The 22,357-nt window shown below is 50.3% G+C and overlaps 2 protein-coding genes across 3 annotated transcripts; both read right to left on the bottom strand.

The window, feature by feature from the left end:
* Positions 1-5,907: 5,907 nt before the first annotated feature.
* On the bottom strand, positions 5,908-11,040 carry LOC121833700. 2 transcript variants are annotated; one of them, XM_042287204.1, is made up of 3 exons: positions 10,955-11,040; positions 9,048-9,966; positions 5,908-6,003 (listed from the first exon to the last, which is right to left on the bottom strand). In XM_042287204.1, exons 2-3 carry the CDS (start codon positions 9,964-9,966, stop codon positions 5,972-5,974), a joined length of 951 nt encoding a protein of 316 aa, XP_042143138.1. In that variant the 5' UTR covers positions 10,955-11,040; the 3' UTR covers positions 5,908-5,971. The 2 variants fall into 2 exon arrangements, with proteins under 2 accessions (XP_042143138.1, XP_042143139.1); XM_042287205.1 differs by lacking the exon at positions 5,908-6,003 and adding an exon at positions 7,538-8,043.
* A 3,222-nt stretch (positions 11,041-14,262) lies between these two features.
* Positions 14,263-22,011, bottom strand: LOC8041399 (uncharacterized protein C18orf19 homolog B). The gene is made up of 3 exons (XM_002414639.5): positions 21,577-22,011; positions 15,079-15,403; positions 14,263-14,758 (listed from the first exon to the last, which is right to left on the bottom strand). The coding sequence occupies exons 1-3, from the start codon at positions 21,689-21,691 to the stop codon at positions 14,503-14,505; spliced, it is 696 nt and encodes a 231-aa protein (XP_002414684.2). The 5' UTR covers positions 21,692-22,011; the 3' UTR covers positions 14,263-14,502.
* Positions 22,012-22,357: the final 346 nt, after the last annotated feature.

Below are 22,357 nucleotides of genomic sequence, written 5' to 3' on the forward strand. Positions count from 1 at the left end.
CGGCCGCCTGATTGTTCGAATTGTCGTCTGCTCTTTCAAACGTTTCTGCTTGTCGTCTGCTCTCTTAGACGACGCCGGTCCGTAGACCAAATGTTGGCCCGGTACTTGCGATAAGAAGTGAGTGCAGGCCTCAAAAGACTCAAATTTGAAGGTTGGTAAGCAGGCTCGATGTAAACAGTAGATACAAGGAGATGTTAGTCATTTTTACCAGTGACCAACACCGACTTGTTGTTATGCCTAATTCAGTTGGTCCGATTCTGCTTGCGACTTCAGTATCGTCGTCGACCATCTCAGCTACGGTTCACGCTTTTGCAGCCCGAGCGACGTCGCGACTGAAAATTCCGAGCGAAATCTCATCATGTGAATCAGGCTTCAGCGTACAATCTGCGGCGTCCACGCGGAATGAATCGCCACATGTCAAATTATTACGTGAAGTTTTGCGGTGTAACGAGCCTCGGTAATTTCGCTAACACCGCTCAAGATTGTCAGACATCGCCAGGAAGACGTAGAACCAACAATTCGAACGCGAAAAAGGGCAGGGGAACTCACACCGACGCCGACAACATCGCATTTCAATGGTTTGTTTATGGGCGACGGCGAGCTCCTTGCCCACACCCCCATCGCGCATGCGCGGCGCCGGTAGCGTCCGCTAGGGGCGCTCCGGGCGCTCCGGTTTGTTTGTAAACATGAGTTGGTGTATAGGCAAAGGCGAGCCATATTTATTTTTTACTGATAATGCGTGCTCCCGTGCTCGGTCATTGATGCACCGCCCCGTCTGGCCAATGTATACCTTTCCACAACTCAGGGGGATTTCGTAGACCACACCTACTGTGCAGTCCACGTAAGGGGTGACGTGTTTTTTGTCACACGGTGCTTTTGCCTCCTCATCAGAGATGCGGGCGCACAACCCAGCCAACTTCTTTGGGGCAGAGAATACAACTGGAACATCGTACTTGGTTGCAACTTTCTTCAGATTGTGGGCAACCTTGTGTATGTACGGAATGACCTCTGGTCTTTTTGTTCTCTGCCTCGTTGGGACCTTTCTTTTCAACCCCTTCATTTTTTGTAAGGCGGTCTCCGCCACAGAAACCAAGACCGAACACGGGAAGCCAGCTAATTCCAGTCTAGAAATTTGATATTTAAAACTAGCATCCGCCTGATGGTCACAAGACTTCAGCAGTGCAGACTCCAGGCACGTAGTTGCAATAGCTCTCTTAACAGTCTTTGAATGCGCTGAATCAAAAGGAAGTAACTCTTTCCGCGCACGAGGTCGATACATCCAGCACACACGTCGTTCGTTGATGGTGATGTTAATATCTAAAAACTGCAAATGATTGTTGTCAGGAAGCTCATGAGTAAAAAATAAACCTTTCCCATGTTGTTCAAAAGCTGACAGAATACTTTGTACTGTATCACAGTGCGTCACAGGGGTGTCACAGGGGTGTCAGGAAGCTCATGAGCTTCCTGACAACAATCATTTTTTTAAGCTCCATCGCTTTCCGCATGACTGGAAATGATGAACCATTTATACATTTTTGCTTGCAATGGGGCCTATCTGAACGTAGCCGCTTTTAGTTGTAATCAACAAGCGATACACGAAACGGGAACCTCAATTAACTTTGCAAACGCCCGGAGCTGCTACATATCGTCTTGCTGTGCTGTTTTTATCTTCGTGTCCCTGTTCTTATATTTCCTTGTGAATGAACGACGAAGACGCTCTAGATGTACTTTTATCGAACCGCAGAAAGCCTCGAAGCAGCCACGAATTATTTTACTATTTGATGCAATATTTAGAGTGTTCACCTCCAATTTCTATAGCTGGCACGTTCGCTGCCGCTGTTCCCCCCATCGCCACACTGGCGGATGCCATGACTCAAACAAAGAAACGTGCACACTGGGCTCGAAAACGCAGATTGCAACACACGAGACGTTTCCTGCAGCGACTATCAAGCGCCTCAAAGCGCCTTAGTCAACGGAAACAACCCACCAGCGGCACTCCAAGGAGCGCTTTTGCCGGCTCTCTGGTATCGCGCAGGAGATCGCGATTAAAAAAAAAAAACAATAGAACTATGTTTTCAACAATTTCCAGTTTCACCCGGCGGCGGAAATAAGCCTACAACTAAGTGTTGTAGATGATAAAATCGATTCAGTCACCACTGCAAATTATCACTATTAAGATAAATTCAGTTACGAAATTTTACAAGCTGAAACAGCAGTTAATATGAGAAAACTCGCACGCACATTGCGAGCGTACCCCATGTTCATCGGCGGCACAGCGTTCGGTGCGCGCTCCATTCACGAAATGTTCCGAGCGAAGTCGAGAGGATGGCGTTGAGGAAACGCCTTTTCGGTTTACGGACGCAATCCACTGCCCCCGGAGACAGGAGTCATGTGGAAAGCGATGGAGTTCAAAGACATTGCAGCCGCTCTCGTCTTGCTGGATTCCTTGCAAGCTACATATGTCCTCGGACAGTATTCTATGCTTTCTGTTTTTATTCGTGCACCCTATGACCCAGCAATGGTGTCCTGATGACCGGGCGATTGTTGCCATCGAAGCCTCTGGCTTTAATTAAGTTTGCGAGTTTAAAACAAAAAAGAAAGCGCTAACGAAGTTCGCGCACAGCAGACACCCAACACTGGTGAAGCCTCTCATCCGGGACTTTCACTCTTTCTACACAATCAGAAAGGGGGAAAGCGCCGGTAGCCCTTTCCCCTTTTCTCTCTCGCCCTCTTTCAGTAAAACGGTCTATACATTGGCCAGACGGGGCGGTGCATCAATGACCGAGCACGGGAGCACGCATTATCAGTAAAAAATAAATATGGCTCGCATTTGCCTATACATTGCAACACGTGTGGCTGTGTCCGCGACTTCAGCAGATGCGGATACTAGGAAGAAGCCGAGAGACGGTCGCTCGAGAGCTATTGGAAGCTTTCTTTATCAAAAAAAGTGGGACGGCATGTGTCAGCGACACTTCTATTGTCCTTCATTGTAATGAATTTCAGTTATTGAATGATCGGGTGAAAAATTAATCAACTTTTACGTGGTGCTGCTTTGCCTGTCGTGTGTATATATGTGTTCGATTTTCCAGAATAAAACTAGTTGAAAGTTAGCGCCTGTCCTGTTTACTTCTTGTCCTTGTTTCTGTTGCGCTATTTTATATGTTTTACTACGAGGACGATAAGCGACTTTTTTTGTGCTCTTGTCAGTTAGGGTGCTTAAGTGAACATGAAGGCACTCTAGTCTGTCTACTTCAAGGTCTACTTCCTCGTCCTTGTGTTTTTTGGCGCTTTTTTGGGGGGAAACGTAAGCAAGCACAGTTCGGTGACAAACTATTTTAGCAAACATTCAGAACTGGCTCAGCGAGTTTGAGGAACAAAGGAAAACCTTATGCTCACCTTAGTTGCCACCGGACGGAGTTGCTCGTTGGTCCCAGCGTGTCGTGGTTTTCCAGGCTTTTCTTGAACACTTTGATAGTGTAAAGAACCTTCGAACGTTGGTAAACTTGAAGAAATTGACACTATTTTACGTCTTTGAGCATTTCTTACCTGCAGTACTTACCGAGCACATGCCAGTGTGGCCAACCTATTTTTTGAAAATACCCCACGCCAGCGTCCAGAAAACCCTATGTTACCCTACGAATATTTCTTATTACCCTACATTCTACCCTACGAGGCAAATCTGTGTTAAAATAATGTTGTTGCATGAATTATGCTGATGTAGGGTAGTATTAATACAGTACAAAGCGACAGGGCACGCATGCACGCGCATACCTGGGTTATTCTAGAACACCATGCTTGCATGGGCGCTGTGTAGCATCAGCACAACAGTGTTACTTCGAGTGCACAGACATCCCCATCCAACATGTTTAGCTGATTTGTCATCAAATTAAAAACTGGGCTACGTGGGACCAGCACTCGCGGCGACAGACAAGGCGGCTCATTACAAAAGGAAGCTAATCGGAACGGTATATTAGCGTATTCTTTGGGTGAACCGCCTAGGGATTCGTCAAACTATATAAGGTAATATTTCGACAAACCAGGCTGCTATTGCACCGGGGGAGGATAGGAAAGCGGCGGCTCTTCCGTATTCGCTAATGTGTCATTCGATGAAACGTGATGGTTTCGACTTTGTTCGCTAAAACGTCGTTCACTCAAGTGAACGCCTCCAGTCCCAACTACTTGCGCAGTCGGTAGACAGTCTTCAAACTGCCTACCGACTGCACAACGTGCCGGGAAGCTCCGCGGGAGCTTTGAAATCGGTTTCCGTACTCGTCGATCACCCGTGATCAGTGCTCTATGGGCGTGGTAAGAAGAGTTAATTGCAATGCGCCATAACAAAAAAAGCGCCCAGTACGAGTGGTAGTTCGGTTATTTGCAGCATGCGCACCTCAAGCCAGCGCGTAGAAAATTCCAGTTGAACAGGTGGCTGCCGGTTCTGGTGGGCTCGGCCTGGTTCTGCCCGCGGTGCCACGTGTTTCGCAGGTGTAACAACGGTCGCCGGATGGACCAGAGTCATCAGAAAAAAATTGGCGGGAACATTTCCACTGGGAAGATACCTCTTCTGGCTCCAAACTCCATATGCGCAACTCCATATGCGCAACTCCACCTCCTCCCACTTACTCCAGCTTTCTAAAACTCTCCACAAAAAACATCGAGGGACTTTACTCTAACTTGGTGTGTGGTGCACTCTGTTAGCACGTCTTGTAACTTGGATACTTTCGTTTTGCATGATGTCGTGGTGTGGCAGCACACGGGTTGTTAAGTTATGCAAAGCTTGCACATCAGCTTTTTTTTTACTTTTTTGTATTATGCTTGCCGTTGAAGAAGCAACGTCTGAAAATACCCTACTTTTGGCAGGGAAATGGCCGGACGGCCCTACAACCCTACAATGTACCAAAAATGCCTAAAATACCCTACAAGTAGGGTAATTACCCTACGGTTGGCAACACTGGCACATGCACGAAACTGGTGAAACTTCAAACGCTTCAAACACCAATTGATGTCATAGCGATGGTGCGTTCCATTCTGAGGTCAAAACGAAACTAACTACAATAAAGTAGAAAAAAAGCCTTAGTAACTGTAGTATTTCTGATCGAGCGGCGGCCAAGGGCCCTCCGTTGAAGCTCAAAGAAGGAATGACAACCGCCGGCTTATCATTTCACATGAAAATAAGTTGCAGCTTCCAGCTGGAAATAAAGATTTCCGGCCGCATTTTCGGCTAAATGGACCTTTTCCAAATACCGACGGCACCAGGCGGTGGCTGCACGAACTAAAAATCAAGGAAGTGACCTACCTGCGCTACCATCGATAATGGGAGCTACGTTACCAGTTGCTTCGCTCTCTGAGCAGCGTCGCGTGCCCAACGCATCGAGGTAGGCCTAGCGCGACTTTAAAGAAGGAAATCCGTAGCGTCCACCCAAACGTCGTGTTTTTCTTTCCGTCCACTTTCTTTTTTTGTGTAACACAATTATATTTATGCTGCAATTACGTGTTCTACTCGTCGATTTACAGCCTCATTCCGAATTTCCTCGATTTTTTCGTGCCGACTTCCACCGCTTGGCATCGGGCGCTCGCGCGTGCGCAGAACGCTTCTCGGAAAAGGTCCATTATACAGCAGCAGCTGGAAATTACCAGTTCTGACGAATGGTACTTACCTGAAGTTAGAGCGGGAATTATACGAAGCCTATGGAAGCACTTACTATCAAGTTCACAACTGCTTTCCCTTCTATACCGGAACTGACGTCAACGTTTCAAAGCTATTTTGAAAATAAAAAATAGGTGGCGCCCTAGGCGCTCCCCCTTAGGGAAGTATTCTCCCCTTCCGTCTTCATCTTTCCGAGTTAATGGTTACAGCACAGCTTGCGGCTGCATTGCGATGGTGGGGCCCCCACAAGAAAGAGGCACTTGTGCACTCAGAACACTTTTATTTCCTGTTCTGGTGATGGCACCTGGTTGGAGCTCTCGCTATGCGTTACCTCTGGTGCCATGTTGAACCACCTCGACCTGCGACAGGGAAGAGAATGTGATAATTTACCCCGAAAATGGGCAGGGATGTGGTGGGAGTGTGAACTTGATAGTAAGTGCTTCCATAGGCTTCGTATAATTCCCGCTCTAACTTCAGGTAAGTACCATTCGTCAGAACTGGTAATTATACTTCAGCCTCTGTCGCACTTACTATCAAGTTCACAACTGCTTGTTCAAAGCTTTCGCATGTGTTCTCAGCACCTGGGTTCCAAAGTGAGCCCGGGTATCTGATTGCCGTCGGTAAAAGCGGTTAAATGTCGCCTCGGAGGACCAGTCGGCTGCTGCTAAGATGTCGGCAAGTGGTACTCCGACCTCCACAGCTTTGGAGGTGGCCGCTCCTCGCGTTGAGTGCGCTTTGAAAACCGACGTGTCAATGCCCGCAAGCGTTAGTGTGTGTTTTATCCAGTGAGCTACTGTGTCCCGTGCTGCTGGGCGGAAAGGCTTCTGCGTAGTGAGCAGAAGCTGCGTGTGGGCGCCTCGGAGTCCTGCAGTTCGTTCGAGGTACACCTGCAAGCATTCCACTGGACACAATTCCCGAACCTCTTCGAATGCTGGGAAGAAGAGGGTGGGAAGGGGTTTAGATGCCCCAGAAGTCTTTCCGAGGCCACTGAGCCCAAGCTCCCAACCCGCGGATTGTTTACGGATGTGGCATGTTGAAAGCAGGCACAAGTCTGACGTCCTGCCTGCTGAGGCAAGGGCTAATAGCATAGCTAGCTTGCTAGTGAGCATCTTGAGGCTAAGATCCTTGTTAGGACCCCACGACTGCAGGAGGGTTGTCACCGTTTCAACCCTCCAAGTTGTGGGGTATCGGGGTTTGGGGGGGTTAGAATTAAACACTCCCTTCATAAGGCGCACAACTGATGGGTGTTCCCCTAGAGGGCAACCGTCAAAGTTATGCAAGATCTGAGACAAGGCAGAACGGTAACACCCTATAGTGCGATACGCCAGGCCCTCCTTAAAGAGGCTAGCGAGGAAGTTGAGCACCTGTGTTAAAGTGGGAGAAAAGGGATCAACAGTCCTTGAATGGCACCAGCGTTCCCACCTGCGCCAGCAAGAGGTGTAGGTGAGCTGTGTTCCCCGCCTCCATGATGCCTCAATGAGGTGTGCAGCCTGCTCCGAAAGTTGGCTACGAGTTTGCTGGAGTTGGTCAGTCTCCATGCTGCTAGTGTCAGGCTCCCCGTGCTGAGCATTGGATGTACCTGCCCGTCGTGGCTGCGCAGTAGGTCGTGTGATTGGGGAAGACGACGCGGTTCCTCGTATGAGTGGTGCAGCAGCGAGGCATACCATGGCTGAGATGGCCAAACTGGAGCTACTAGAATGAGCGGACTGTTGGAGCTCTGCAACTTGGCAATGCATCTGCTCACAAGGCTGAACGGTGGGAAGGCATAGAGGCCCTGACCCGTCCAGTCCTGGCTGAGAGCATCCACTGCTGCCGCCTGAGGATCCGGCTTCCAGCTGTAGTAGTGCCTCACCTGGTGGTTGGAGAAGTCTGCAAAAAGGTCCGTGAGCACGGGGCCCCACAGACAGTTGATCCTGCTGAATGTGAACGGGCACAGCTTCCAACTGCTGGCATCCATCACTCTCCTGGATGCTTGGTCTGCATCCGTGTTCATGTGCCCCGGAATATGTTGCGCCCTGACTGATATTCCCCTCGCCCAACACCACGACCATAGCTCGTGGGCTATCCTGGTGAGTTGTGGAGAGCAGGTGCTGCCCCTCCTGTTGATGGCCGCTACTGCTGCTGTGTTGTCTAGCTCGAGGAGGATGGAGCCCCGAGACACATTCTTTGCCAGCGCCTGAAGGGCCAGGAAGGCTGCCATCAGCTCCAGGGCATTGATGTGCCAAGTGGATTGGAGTGGTGTCCAGTGATGCCCGATCGTCCACCCCTCCGAGCATGCTCCCCACCCCTTCAGCGAGCTGTCCGACTGTATCGTCTGTACTACTGGGGGTGTCTTGATCTGGCCCCTTGGGGTCTTCCTCAGTGCTCGGATCCACCACGCTAAGTCCTGCCGCGTGTCCCTGGATAGTGTAAGAGTGGTCGTGTATGTACCTCTCTGTAGGGCCCGTCTCAAATCTGTTTGAAGGTTCCTGATATAAAAGGAACCCTCCGGCAGTACCATTAGGCATGCATTCAGTTGTCCCGCCAAGCTTGCGACTTGGCGGGCCGAGATCACCGGTTGCTCTAGCCTCTGCTGTAGGTGGTCTAACAGGTTGGCGAGTTTCTCTCCAGGGAGCTCGAGCGTCAATCGTCTCGAGTCTATCGATAGTCCCAGAAACAACAAGTCCCGGGCTGGTGTCAGTACCGACTTCTCCAAGTTTACGGCAAAACCCAGGTTTTGTAGGAGGTTCACGATTAGATGTCCCTGGTTTGCGAGTAGGGAGGGGGACTGGTCCATGACAAGGATATCGTCCAAGAACATGACAATGCGAAGTCCCTTGGACCGGAGATAGGCCGCGACTGGTTTCAGTAGTTTTGTGAAAACTCTCGGTGCCGATCTGAGGCCAAATGGCAGCACGTTCCAACGGTAGACCCTGTCCCCCTCTCGGAAGCCGAGCCAGGGGCGGTCCTGGTGGCAGATTGGGACAGACAGGTATGCGTCCTTCAGGTCGATACGTATCATGGAGTCGCCCTGCTGGATAAGATCCCTCACAGAGTGCCACCCCTCCATCTTGAAGTGGTTGTGTTGCACCGACTCGTTTAGTTGTCGGAGATCTAGAATTGGGCGCATCTTGTTGTCCTTCTTTGGTACTATGAAGAAGGGGGAGAGGAACTTCACTTCGGAGGGTGGTACCCGAGAGACCGCTCCCTTTCTGACCAGCTCGGACACTGCCTCCCGGACCTGATTTGACTGCCCTCGGGTCGGCACGTTGTGCAACCCTTGAATCGCTGGTACCTGTGCAAACTCCAGCTTGTACCCCTGTGTTGTCTGAAGGACCCAAGCATCGTGGGTGAGTAACCTCCACGCTTCGCGGCAATATGCCAGTCGGCCCGCGGGCGGCAGTGCTAAGAGGTGCGGGCTTACCGTTGCCTCGATGTCCCTGGCGGAGGTAGGCCCCCCTCGTGTAGCCTCGGGAAGGGGGCCCCCCGTGAAAGGGCTGCCGGCCCACACTCCGGCTCTGGGCACTGGTCCCTGGGGCAGCCGAGCTGCGGGACCTCTTGGCTGCTGGCTCCGCGGCGGGAGGGGGCGGTTGGCGGGCTTCCCGGAGGACCTTGATGGTCTCGTTCCGCGTTCGCAGCTGCCCCAGGAAGCCCTCTCCAAACAGCAGTGGGGATCCCTCGTCCCCGCCGTCATGGGCCACCATCTGGCGGAGGTCTGGGGCCACTCGTGCAATCACCCCCTCCCGGCGCTCGCGGGAGAGCGACGCGAAGAGCCGCCCGAGATGGGCGGTAGCTGCCCCCACGTGGTCAGCCACCGTCTTTCTATCAATGGCCTCCTCCGTGAGGCCAATCTCTAATAGGCCAACCAGTGGCCCCATAGCAGCGGCCACTCCGTCTTGGCTTTCTCGGAGTGCCTGGTCCCGGGCAGCGACGTTGGCGGGCCCTTCCGAGCCACCCTCTGGACGGCGGCTCCTCTCCTTCGCCAGGGCCTTCATTTCCGGATTTAACTCCGGCACTGTGGCGAAGGGGAGCCGCGGTCGCGGGAAGCTCGTCAGGGCCGCCCTGCACCGCTCCGCGCGCCCTTCGGGGCCCCAGTGCTCTTTGAGGAAGTCGAGGAGGGCAGGGTCCACCTCCCGGGGACGGCCCTCCGTCGGTCTCCCCAACCAGGCATGGGGCTCGTCAGCGGGACCCAAAGGGTCCAGGTCTGGCGAGTTGCTCCGCTCACTATGTCGGAGTTCGACATCCTCCGTGGCTAACGGAGGGAGGCGGTTGGTGAGCACCGCTACCGAAGTAGCGATGTTCGCCACCGTTCGTTGGAGCTCCACGATCTCGGCGGTTGACATCTGAGAAGCCCAAGAAAGTCACATATCGGTTAGAAACGATTACCGCCGCACTGATCTCCGTTGTCGAACGAAAGGGATAAAGGTGCTAAGTGTGGCCCTTGAGGCTGTTCAAGAACGCGCCACGTCGTCCGGAGCCGGAGCTCCCAAGACGCGAGTGGGGGCACCGGATGTAGCTTGAGATCGCCGCCTCTGTTCGGGGCCGGGGCCCATAGAACAACAAGGGGGATCGGACAGTTTGGCTTATTGAATAGCCCTTGTGACTGTCTAAGACCGCGCTGCGTCGTTTGGAGCCGCAGCTCCCAAGACGCGAGCGGGGACGCCGGAAGTAGCTTAAGATCGCCGCCTCTGCTCGGGGCCGGAGCCCATAGAACAACAAGGGGGATCGGGCCCTATTGCAAACCGAAAATAGTCCTGCTCTGTCCGGAGCCGGAGCCCATAGGACGTGAGCGCGGACGCCTGAAGTAGCTTAAGATCGCCGCCTCTGCTCGGGGCCGGGGCCCATAGAACAACAAGGGGGATCGGGCCCTATTGTAAACCGAAAATAGTCCTGCTCTGTCCGGAGCCGGAGCCCATAGGACGCGAGCGAGGACGCCGGAAGTAGTTTAAGATCGCCGCCTCTGTTCGGGGCCGGGGCCCATAGAACAACAAGGGGGATCGGACCCTATTGTAAACCGAAAATAGTCCTGCTTTGTCCGGAGCCGGAGCCCATAGGACGTGAGCGGGAACGGGTCCTTCAAGCCACTAAAACTCCGCTGCTTGAAACTCCACTGCCTTTGTCCGAGGCCGGGGCCCGAGAACTTAGGCCTAGCACCGATAGCGGACGTGCGACAAATAGGTTCAAAATTGTTTACTCAGCGGTCGGATAAAGTTTCTTCTAAAACCTCGCAGAAGGCGAAGTCAATCTCTTGACGAGAGTGAGCCTCTCCGAGTTCTATCGGTTGAAATCTCCGGAGAACAAAGAAAAGGCTCGAAGAGCGATGAAACTTACGACTCGTCGCTCCGATCAACGAAGGAAAGATGAAGACGGAAGGGGAGAATACTTCCCTAAGGGGGAGCGCCTAGGGCGCCACCTATTTTTTATTTTCAAAATAGCTTTGAAACATTGACGTCAGTTCCGGTATAGAAGGGAAAGCAGTTGTGAACTTGATAGTAAGTGCGACAGAGGCTGAAGTATAATCCTGTTTACAGCTGGAAATGAATGTTGCTTGGAAGCACATGATCCACCTGGAAGTTTCCCAGCTAGATGGGGAAAAATCTAATTTCCAGCAAGAAATTTGTCCAATTCTGGGTGGAAACAGCCTGAAATTCGTTGTGAGGTGGGAGAGCCGATTTGTTTTGCTTTGTTTTACGTGTTGTCAAACAAAAACAAAAAAATGAAAGACGCAATTACAATTTTCTGTAATGCCGAATTAGAGTGCAGCTCTTGAGGAGGAGGTGAGGGTATGCCCCGCCTTCTCCTTCGTACCCTCTCCTCCTCCCCCTCCCGACCTTAGTGACTCTCGTGAAGGCCTCGTGAAGGTCACTGTGAAGGTCATGATCTTCGTGGTGACCTTCACTTGTGACCCTCGTGGCGTCATCATGGGAAACATCCCATAATGCAATGCGCGGTTACGCCAACGGCAATGGTGACGGCGACGGCGATGCCGCTCAAGCCGGAAACGGGCGCCGAAGAGTTGCGCTCTAAAAAAAAGTGTGCTCGTATCAAACTGCTTCTTCATCCATAAGGTAGTCGATAAAAGGACCCGACAGAATCAAATGCTGCTTGGACTGTCTGCTAAACCACTCTGCAGTCAAAAGGGACTTGCCGTGTCTTCTAGATTGGTCAAGTTACAAAGTATGACAAAATTGCAAGCGGATTCACACAAGTATAGGTTGTTTGCACATGACGTCAAACCGCCATTTTGTTGTTAGTTTTTTTTTTTTTTTTTTTAAATTTACTACATTGAAGGATTACATTGTAACCGCTTGAAATGATGTCAGCGGTGCGCATTTGAGAAGGCATGTAAATTCTTGAAATGCTCGAGTTTGGCACACGCCAGACAGCTCGCAACAACAAAATGGTGGACGAAATTAAGTCGGTGAAAACACCCAATATTTCACAGACGTGACGAGCTGAAAGACGACGCTCGTAACAGGCTCGACAGCTGCCAGGCTTCAAGTTTGAGCAGGGTGACCATAGCTGGTAGGCAGCACATAGTTAATTGGGGTGCAGAGGTGGCCACGTCCCAGATTTTCAATGTTCCACAGCTTGTCCTCTGTTGTCAATCGCATGCACCATCCACAGGGTCGGACTTTTCAGAAGCAAGGGGTTCATGGAGGTGGAGGGAGATAAGGGGAAGGGCCACAAAATAGTGCTCCTGCATGGTGTAGGAAGGTAAATGATGTTTACCTTCCTGCATTGTGCAGAATGGTAAATGCGCGCCCGCTGGTTGGTCTCATGTCAGGCGTTGCTGAGGAACATGGCGGCGCTTCTGCTCCTCTCGGCGCCAAGGAACATGACAGCACCCGAGGCATCTACATCGGCGGCGGCCGCAACCTCGCCAGTAGCGAAATGTGGCCGTCCACGCCAGTACACAGCAGACGAACTAAGGGAGCGGAAGAACAACATAAGTGCTTAGGTGTCCTCAGAATTTTTATTATTATTATTATCTTCATTAACTTCAGCGACTCCGGCCGCCTGACCACGTCAGGCTGCGACAACTACAAAGTTATCTCCATCGCCAAACTGAATCGTAACGTTTTTGACATCACCGCCAACTGCACCATTTCGGGAGCTTAGCTGCAACCTCATTGGGGAAAAAGTGCATTTTGACGTCGCCTCACGTGACCAAGAGGGCGGCCAATCAGCACCCGATTGAGTTATCCCCACGATTTAGTTGGCTCCCCAGCATAGACACAAACAATTGTGGGTCCTGGTTGTGAAAACACTGGGTGAAAAAAATTAAAAACATGATGCTAGGCAAGCAGATTATCTGCACTCCAGTGACCTTAGTATCGCATGAAAAGGGGATCAGCCTTAGTCAGCACGGCAGAACGGAGCTTTGTCCATCCAGCAAGTAAACTAGCTGGAAGTATCGAATGCAAACAGGTGGCCCGTACAAACGAATGCCATGCATGTATATTCTGTCATTTATCACGATCACGAGGAACGATGAGTGTAGTTTAATTTTAGCCCCATGTGAATCTGGTTCGTAGAACCTTGCACCCTTTCTGAGGATTAGCACCTTGCTCACCACCTCAAATATAAATAAACTTGTCCAAAAGCAATATTTTCTGCTCTATTAATGCGAAAGCATACTGTCCTATGGAGCGAACCGGCGTTACCAGCTTTTGAAGCTGTGCGCCAAAAGGCACCTGAATTCTTGTCCAAATGGAGCGAAGCCTGTATTCTTTTCTGTTGGCACTGTGCTCAGTTTTGCACGTTAGTATTGCCTGGGGGTAAGGGAGAACACTACTTCTTTTGCTTTCGTTCCACTCTCCTAATTCAATAAAACCTAGTGCCATACTTTCAGGAAAAAGTTGCAGTTAGCTGCAGACCCATTCCGCCACGCTTAGGAGTCTTCAGACCACCAGAAGAGCAGGCCATGGGTGAGGGGTTTTTACTCGTAAATGTCTATATGACCTACATATTGGAGTTTTAAGTCGTATTGTTGAATAAGATGAGGAAAATTTGGGAACCAGAACATGGGGTAATTGTATCTGGCAACTTGATATCAATAAAAGTATATTTAATTCAGCCATCTCCTCCCCTTCTGACATTAACTGCTGGCAGAAGTAGAGGTGGTCTGGCATACATTTGAGCATAAACTGAACCAACAAATTAAAGAAAATGGGCTCATTGAAGCATATACTGTTCACAATATCTTAACACTAACAAATTACGAGCCTCCACATTAGACCTACTATACAATGCTGCAGGCCAAGGAAAGCCCTCCACTCCTTCACCAGAGCGGACGTTGGAGAGTCCCTCCTCGTCTCCCCTCCGGCGTTTGCTCCAGCAGAGGGAGGCCTTGTCCCAATTTCCTTAACCTGCAATATGAAGGAGCTGGTTTCCACAATTCCTTAACCTGCAGCAGGACACAACCTATTATTTAATTCTAACTGGTGCAGCCAAAGTTGTCGGTCATTTATCCCATACGATTTTATTGTCATTAGCCGGTGTTGCACAAAATAAATTTGGAAACAGCAAGCAATGTCCACGTCAAACCCATAGCTACCGAAGAAAAAAACAGTATTGTCAGTTCTCTATCTTTCCTCGAATAACCACGCTTGTGTAAAAGATGCATCACACACACAAAAGCTAACAATGCCCATTTATTTAGTGACAACTAACGATGGTTTCGAGCATGCACAAACTTGGACAATGGTCTACAGTCAAGCTCTCGGAGTTGCAGGATTTGATTCCACTCTCGATGCCCTTGGCTCGTTGCCAGGCCATGGAGCAAGAGCGTGTGCCACGGCTCAGAGCCGAGCCGCTGTGCCGAGCTCTGGGCGCCGTCGTATGTACAGGTGCTTTGTTGGCCCCGAGGAGAGGCATCACTGGGGCTTCATCTTGTCCCTGAGCATCTGTCGCAGCTGGTCGCTCGAAGGCATGGGCTTGATGAGGCCACGCTTGACCAGCAGACGGATGGTGACCGACGTGGCTCCCAAGGTGACCGTGTAGCGTGCCGGTGTAGCCAGCTTGTACATGGCTGACGCCGCTGCAATGTAGCCCAGTCCCGATTTCCGCAGGGGACTGATAACGGTCTCCGGCAGGCCGACATACTCCAGGAGGGGCACTACGTCCACCCCGCTGTCAACAGGAGACAAAACCACTGTGACAAAGCACCGTATCCAGCCGCTCGGGACACTCAACATGCATCGCGCAGAAATAGGTTTGACAAATTAATGGAGAAAAAGCATCTCTACAAGCTTTCGTGCAGGATGGAATTGTTAGAAAAGCTTGTGGCAGCTTATTTTGATGGTGATGTCAATTAGTGTGACTTTAATTATCATGCAAGGTACTGAGGGAACAGCCCTTGCTCAAAAGACTTTAAAGGCAAATTGATGCTCCTTGTAGCATTCCTAGTGCATGTAAGAGTGTCCCGAGTTTCCTTTGGAATGTGCTCCTACCATGTGGCCAGGTAGAAGAAGGATCCAAACCAGACGATGGAGGTAGCAATGTGCACCGGCAGCATCACGTACCAGTACTCCTTAAACATTTTCTTGTAGCGCTGAAAAACATTCAACTTGACAGGCTCATCGGGCTCGTCTTTGAGCTGTGGCCTCTGCAAGTCTGCCCTAGAGTCATCTTGGAGGCCTGCCTTGACGTCCGGCTTCACATTGGCCTTGGTGCAAAACCTGGCCACAACACAGCCCCCGGGTGGCTCACCCAACCTCGGCACAATTTTGCCCAGCTCGACGTAGGAGAACCCGTAAGCCTTGCGACGCTCTAAGCCTGGTCAAAAAGGAATAAGGCAGCAAGGTCAACGAGAGGAAACTCCCGGGAGCAACCACACGCACTGTCCATATGGAGCCCATTTTTCCCACTGTTATTTGGCCACAATTCTTGCCAGGGTTATCAGATTGGTCTATTAGTAGCCAAATGGAGCTACTTTTTTATCTTAATTAGCGCCCAAGCCTGGTGCTTGGTCACACGGGTATTCCCAATTTCTCCCTGGATATGATAGAAAATGCTCTCAAAATGAATTTTGGCTCATAAAAATGTAAGAAAGACTGCCTCAGTGGGATACATCTACTACCAATAGTTTATAAAAAATAGAGTAAACAAAACGCACGCAGAACTGTCCAAACACTCGCCAGGTCAGTGTCCAAAAAGGGACTGATAAAAAAGGCTCTAGATGATGTCACTTCTGGCTGGGGCTAAGTGTCAATGGTTTGTTTTGTCTTTACAGCAAAAGTCTCAAGGCCACAGTCTAGAAAAAAGAATCCCCAATGGAGTGCCCAGGCACAGTACGCCATTGAGAGCAAAATCACAACTGACCGCCACAAATTCCTGCACGGAGGGTATTGGTAGAAATCATAAGCCGTGCATCCGGCATGAACAAGAAATTTATCTGCAATCCTGAACAAAAAACAAATGTGTGGCATTCTAAAATGGCCTGACAAGTGATGTATGAAGTCCACAGCGGATTATCAAGTCTACCAACACACCCCATGTGGAATTTCGCCCCTCCGGCCGGTGTTACATTGGACCAGTTCATAGCACTGTAGCCCGTACTTCAAAGGCAGTTGGACCAAGTTTTTGCTCGCTGAAATGCCAATGCTCTGTGGGCCAAGTACAGTCGGGGACAAAAGTTTCCAGGACACACGAGCAGCGACTGAAACGCGTTGCTCTGCCATCTGGTTTCCAGATTGCACAAAAGAGCGTGTATGTCCTACTGTGCCTGAAAGCTCTTCTGTGGCATGGCGCCTAACCCAGAATCGGGTGCGTGGTGCCGCTTCATTTAGCGCTTGCGGCTGACTAGCGCCTGCCACGCATTCCGAAATTGGAGATACTGCTCCTGGCACTCCGCCACATTTCGCCGTGTAAATGTGCATTGCTTTATAACCAGTTGAGCTTATTGCTCAGTTGAGCTGCCGTGACTTGTTGCTTTATACATGCTATATCAGAAAGCGTTCCCTAAAAATCACGATATACAGAAAAACGTGAAATCACCATACATTCAAAACCGGACTCACTATTGGTTAGCGATACGCCGTTTAAAAATGCGTAGCAGACGCTCATCAGCCACAAGTGCTATGCTGGACCGAAATTTTGGAGCTCACAAAACAAGGCTGGAGCGATAGGCGGGACGTTGCAAAACCCCAAAACATCACTCATACAGCATATCTCTAACGGATAGCCATATTTTTGGAAAGGAAGTGTGTGATTGAACACCGCCGACCAGGCCGACAAGGCATGCGACATTGCGATTCTCATTCCCTCTTCACTTCGTCCCCTCAAGAAGGATGAACCGAAGCGAGGAGAAGAGAAGCAAGGCTGCTTTCCCTTATTCCCAACTGTTCCTGGAGGATCATGACATCATAGTCCTTGCTTGATCGCGCCCTACTTTCCCAAATAATGCAGCCATCCCTTTGAGATACCGATGTACGAGTGATGTTTTGGAGTTTGTAACGTCCCGTTCCAACGCTTCTGGGGCCTTATTTGGCGAAATTTAAATTACAATTCAGCATCCCTTAAAAAAGGTATAGAATCGAAACTTGATATACACCAACTCATGTTTACAAACAAACCGGAGTGCCCCTAGCGGACGCCACCGGCGCCGCGCATGCGCGGTGGATGATGGGCAAGAAGCCCGCCGTCGCCCATAAACAAACCATTGAATTGCGTTGTTGTCGGCGTCGGTGGGAGTCCCCGTGCTCTTTTTCGCGTTGGAATTGTTGATTCTACGTCCTCCTAACAATGTCTGACTACTTGAGCGGCTTGAGCAAAACTATCGAGGCAAAACTTTGCGTGAATAATGTGACGTGCGGCGATTCATTTCACGTGGACGCCGCAGAATGGGCGCTAAAGCCTGACTCCCACGATGAGATTCTGCTCGCTATTTTCAGTCGCGACGTCGCTCGGACTGCAAAAGCGTGGACCGTAGCTGAGATGGTGGACATCGATACTGAAAACCGCAAGTAGAATCGGGCATTACAAGTCGGTGATGGCCACTGGTAACAATGATCAACAACTTCTTGTATCTGTTTACACTTAGCCGACTTACCCCAGCCAACCTTCAAAAGTGTTTTGAGGCCTGCACTTAGTTCTTATCGCAATTGCCGGGTCAACGTTTGGTTTACGGGTCGCTGTCGTTTGAACGAACTGACAACAAAAAGCAGCCAAGTTTGAAAGAGCAGACGACAGTTCGAACGCACGCGCAATGGAGTACGGGCAAGAAGCACCGCGTCCCGCGTCAACAAACCATTCGAATGTCACGTTGTCGGCGTCTGTGTGAGTCTGCGTACTCGTTTTCGCGTTGGAGTTGTCGATTCTACGTCCTCATCGCAATGTCTTACCACTTCAATCGCCTGAGCGAAATTATCAAGGCTCATTACGCCGCTAAACTTTCCGTAAATAATTTGACGTGCGGCGATTCATTCGCATGAACGCTGCAGAATGGACGCCAAAACCATGATGAGATTCTTGTAGCTATTTTCGGTCGCGACGTCGCTCGTGCTGCAAAAGTGTAAAAGGTAGCGGCGATGATCGACGTCGATACTGAAAATCGGAAGCGGGAACAGACCAAGCGTAACAAGTAGGCGATGGCCACCGGTACCAATAATTAACATCTTGTATCTACTGTTTACACCGAGCCTACTTAAGTCTTTTGAGGCCTGCAATTACTTCTTATTGCAATCACCGGGTCAAAGTTTGGTCTACGGGCCACTTTTGTTTGAACGAGCAGACGACAAAAAGCAGACAAGTTTGAAAGAGCAGACGAAAGTTCGAACGATCAGGCGGCCGTGTGAATTTGAAGACGCACTGAATCCGTGGGTGGTCCGGACAACTTGGGGGTTTTCTCTCGTTCATGTTGGAACAAAGCAAATACATCTGGCGACCACAAATTGTGGCCCGCACACGCAATCGTAGTTCGATAGCGTCTGGTTTGCCCTTTTCTTGGCTGCTATCCACGTTCTCGGACAAACGGAGGGTTCAAAAACACATGAAAACTGATCTTCAAACCTTTCCAGACTCTCTTGGTACAACCCCCATCGCAGCATTTTGACGAGAAGGCAGGTTTTTTGTCTCGTTTCTTCCAAAGGAACACAGGAATGCATGTCTGGCACGGCGACTTCTGCCCACCACCCCAGACCGGAAGTGCGTCCGGCGCGCCACCACCGCGGCGTGACGTAGGAGAGTTGAGTTGGTGTATACCTCCGAAACACTTGGAAACGGGTGAAATATGATCCATGGTATTAATAAATGATAATTACACGCTTGTATTTTCAGCGGATGGATATATTTTTCGTTCCAACCGACGTATTCTGGCGAATGCTTTAAAATCAGCCATCGAGGCGGCGCCATGCGTCTCAGGATATTTGCCCGTGACGTAACGCTCGCAATGTCACAAATTCATAAACGGCCAAGGGTACCGTAATTACAATCATCGTCACTAGGTGGTGCCACCTTTATCGTCAGCGCGTTACAATCCCGCCAAGTGGAAATACCCGAGGAATGGTGTACTAGAACTGAGAGGTGTGCCAAGCGCCGCTCGTTCCCGGGCGCCTCCATAGCACACTGCCACGCCGTGGAACTGCTACTATTGAGTCTGCGATGTCGGACATTTCAACGTAACTCGACCCCCCAACTGCCTCGTGGTGTTGGGAAATTGCTTTATTGGTTTTAAAACTGCTTTTCTTGTATTTACGAACGAAAAGGCTGGAGTTTCTGACCTGCTGTCATAAAAGAGGCCATGTTTACACAAAGAAATAGGCGCTAAAATTTCGGTTCCATACCCCATAAAAAATCTCTATACTTCTTTTTACAAGTAAAGACAACCAATACAAACGACAAAGCCCATTCCGCTGGAACGAACTGCCGTCATTCAGTTCAGTCAGTCTTCTGCTGTGCGCCTCAACTCGCTTTCTAAAAAAACCTGTACCGTCACGCAGTTGGCAACTCAAAGAATGTCGCTACTTGTAGGAAACTTATCTAGGAAGTTTACAAGTGCTATCTCCGAAGCGGCACCATGTGCCCAATTCTGGGTTAGGCGCTGCAGAAGAGCGGGAAAACACACATGCCTGCAACGTGCGATCTTGAAATCAGATGGCAGAGCAATGCGTTTCAGTTTCAGCTCTCGTGTTCTGGGGACTTTTGTTTCAGACTGTACATGTGCGACGGATGTGGCTCTGCAAATCCGTGCGGTACACAGTTTACAAATAGCAGTATACTATGCATATAATAATAAATTTGCACAAAAAAGAGAAGTGACCCTGGGTGATAGGCTGAGCAAAAAAAGCAAGAAACTGTACGCGGTGTGCCTGCCAGTCTGCCACCCAGGATTAAAACACGCACACAGAACTTCACGTTGTAGTTCATACGGCCAGAGCGTGTACAAGCTGATGCAACAAATTTCGATCAAAAGCTTTTGTAGATGAGTAAAGCTATATGCACCCCGTCGTGCAGCTCGGCCGGAAAGGGTTATACGCACTACTCGAAATTCGTATAAAACAAATGGTTACAACGAGCTTTCTAAGCGGTGACATAGCATAGTGGTAAGGTGTCTGCTTCAATATACAAGTGGACGCGGGTTTGATCCGTGGTGTGGGCCTACTTTGCTTCTTTTTTTCTCAAACATTTTGTTTTGTCGAGGCATTTGGCAATATTTACGACATTTCTTTTTTTACAATCAACGCTGAAAAAAAAAATGTTGTCGACGAAACTTTGCAGAACTATAGTCGGTTACAGGTTAAGAAGGTAGCGGCAAATGCCCCTCAAAGGGAATAATATATCCCTCCGCCACCTCCGTATCCAATAGCGTCCCATCGTTTCGGTGACGTCGCGGCCAACGCGCGAGAAGAGTCTTGCCTTTTGTACATATTTGCTTTATCTTTCGACTTTGACTTAGCATTGTGGAAGCCACGAGAGGGAGATTAGAGTCCTCCGCCAGCCCAGCCCCCCTGACCCCCCGATGGAAACAAATAACACTTTCGGGGATTAGCTTCCCCCTCCGATGGATACAAAGGCTGCTTTCAGGGGCTCGGTTCCCTCTCGAATGAATACAAAGGTCGCTTTCTTAAAAAGTGGGATCGGAGACAAGTTGGAATTCATTCAAGCGGAAAAAGGAGCGTTTCCAATGAACGCTTCTTTCGACTGTGGAGAGATTTGAAACGGGCGCATCACGCTTGTGAGAGGAGCTTCTCCTACCTTCTTGACTTGTAACCGACTATAAATGGTATGGGACTCCCTTGCTTTCCGGAGGTGCAATCGGAGACAGAGGGGTTTGGGTTGCCGGCTGGACGCCGCGAAGCGGCGTGTACGGGTGAAATCTTGTAATTAGCAGCCGCACACTGTCGCCACAAAGCAGCATGAACACAGGCGGGGTGTGTGTTAACGAGCTCCCCAGTGATACACGCGCTGTTCGAATAGGGTGACCCAAATGGCATGAGCTCTCCGCGTAGTGAGTATAGCCATTTCCGGTCGAGTCGCACTATGTAGTGCGTATAGCTTTACTCTTTGTAGATACCGCGGCGCTCGCACAAATTTCGGTTTTGTTTCAGTGTTACAAATATTCATCTGAGATGGCCGAGAAAGCGTCCCCGCCTTGAACTCGTACACACGAGAACGGCAACATGGCTCCACCGAGCCACAAGTCACAGTTGTGGCCAGTGGATCATCTATGGGCAGGAAAATCCTACAAAAATATACCCATTTGTTCTCGAACCCGCATTTCTGAAAGAGGTGGAGTGCGCAAATCGCTTACATACGGTTTCTACCCTACGTTGAAGTACACGGCGTTTTTGTAAACGCTTGCTTCGTGCGCCCGATACTCACCTCGGCGCCTTACACAAATCTCCGGGTGACGAGAGGCGACTCTCTTTGCCCCGAGAACCAGCACAGAACCGTCGAGCTCCCAGTCAAAGCTGAGCGCGGATCGCTCTGCAAGACGTGGCCATACTCACACCATAGGGATCGGTGGCTGCACTGCGTGGGGACGTTCCGCACAAGGTGTAGTAACCTGGGCAGTCGACACGCCGCAGCTTCAAGCCGGCTCACACAGTTCAGGATGAGGGCCATGCCGGCCACCTGATCTAAAAGGCCCTGGGAGTTGGCGCCCCTTTTGCCTGCTTCCCGTTCAGGTGTGCGGCGGCAGTGATTGACTCAAGATCACAGGACCACATGGAGTTAAAGGTTAAAAACACGTGCGTGCGACCATCAGTGGTGAAGAGGAGACCGAGGAGACGGCCGACACGAGACCGAACACGATAAATTAATAACTGCTAAAAACGCTCAAAATATAGATGGCTGAAGCCAGAGCCAGAGCCGTATATGTAGAGAGTTTGGTCAATGGGAGGCGCGGGCAGAGCCAGGGCGTGCGGCAGACTCGGAAAGAGGGCTTGGCATGCTCTTTTGACCAACCAGAAGCCGAAAAGAATCCCCTAGCGGTGGTAGCGAGAAACAGTTCTGAGCCGATCGAGCCGATCGATCATCGAAGGTCTATGTTCGTATATGGTTTTAATAAGTGCGTAAGAGTGAAGTGTAGTAACTCTTTGTGGTTGAAAATAGGGTGCACGTGTTGTTTCATTATGATCATGCAGAAAGATGTAAGAAACGAATGCGCCGCTCAACTCTGTTTTGCGCGGACAGAGTGTGACCGCTCTGACGGCAGATGCCCGGCGCTCGGCGTTTGGCGTAAGGATTATGTCGATCTTTCCGCTAGTCGCACTCTTCCACCATCATTTT

This window comes from Ixodes scapularis, unplaced genomic scaffold (genome assembly GCF_016920785.2).
Source record: "Ixodes scapularis isolate PalLabHiFi unplaced genomic scaffold, ASM1692078v2 PGA_scaffold9__187_contigs__length_104089568, whole genome shotgun sequence".
Classification (NCBI taxonomy): Eukaryota; Metazoa; Arthropoda; class Arachnida; order Ixodida; family Ixodidae; genus Ixodes; species Ixodes scapularis.

Coding starts and splice junctions, on each gene's coding strand:
- LOC8041399 (XM_002414639.5), bottom strand. CDS start 21,691: ATGGCCCTCATCCTGAACTGTGTGAGCCGGCTTGAAGCTGCGGCGTGT. Junction 15,404..21,576: donor CAGCCACCGATCCCTATGGT/GTGAGTATGGCC, acceptor CTTTTTGACCAG/GCTTAGAGCGTCGCAAGGCT. Junction 14,759..15,078: donor TTCTTCTACCTGGCCACATG/GTAGGAGCACAT, acceptor TCCTGTTGACAG/CGGGGTGGACGTAGTGCCCC.
- LOC121833700 (XM_042287204.1), bottom strand. CDS start 9,966: ATGTCAACCGCCGAGATCGTGGAGCTCCAACGAACGGTGGCGAACATC. Junction 6,004..9,047: donor CCAGGGACATCGAGGCAACG/GTAAGCCCGCAC, acceptor TCCCTGTCGCAG/GTCGAGGTGGTTCAACATGG.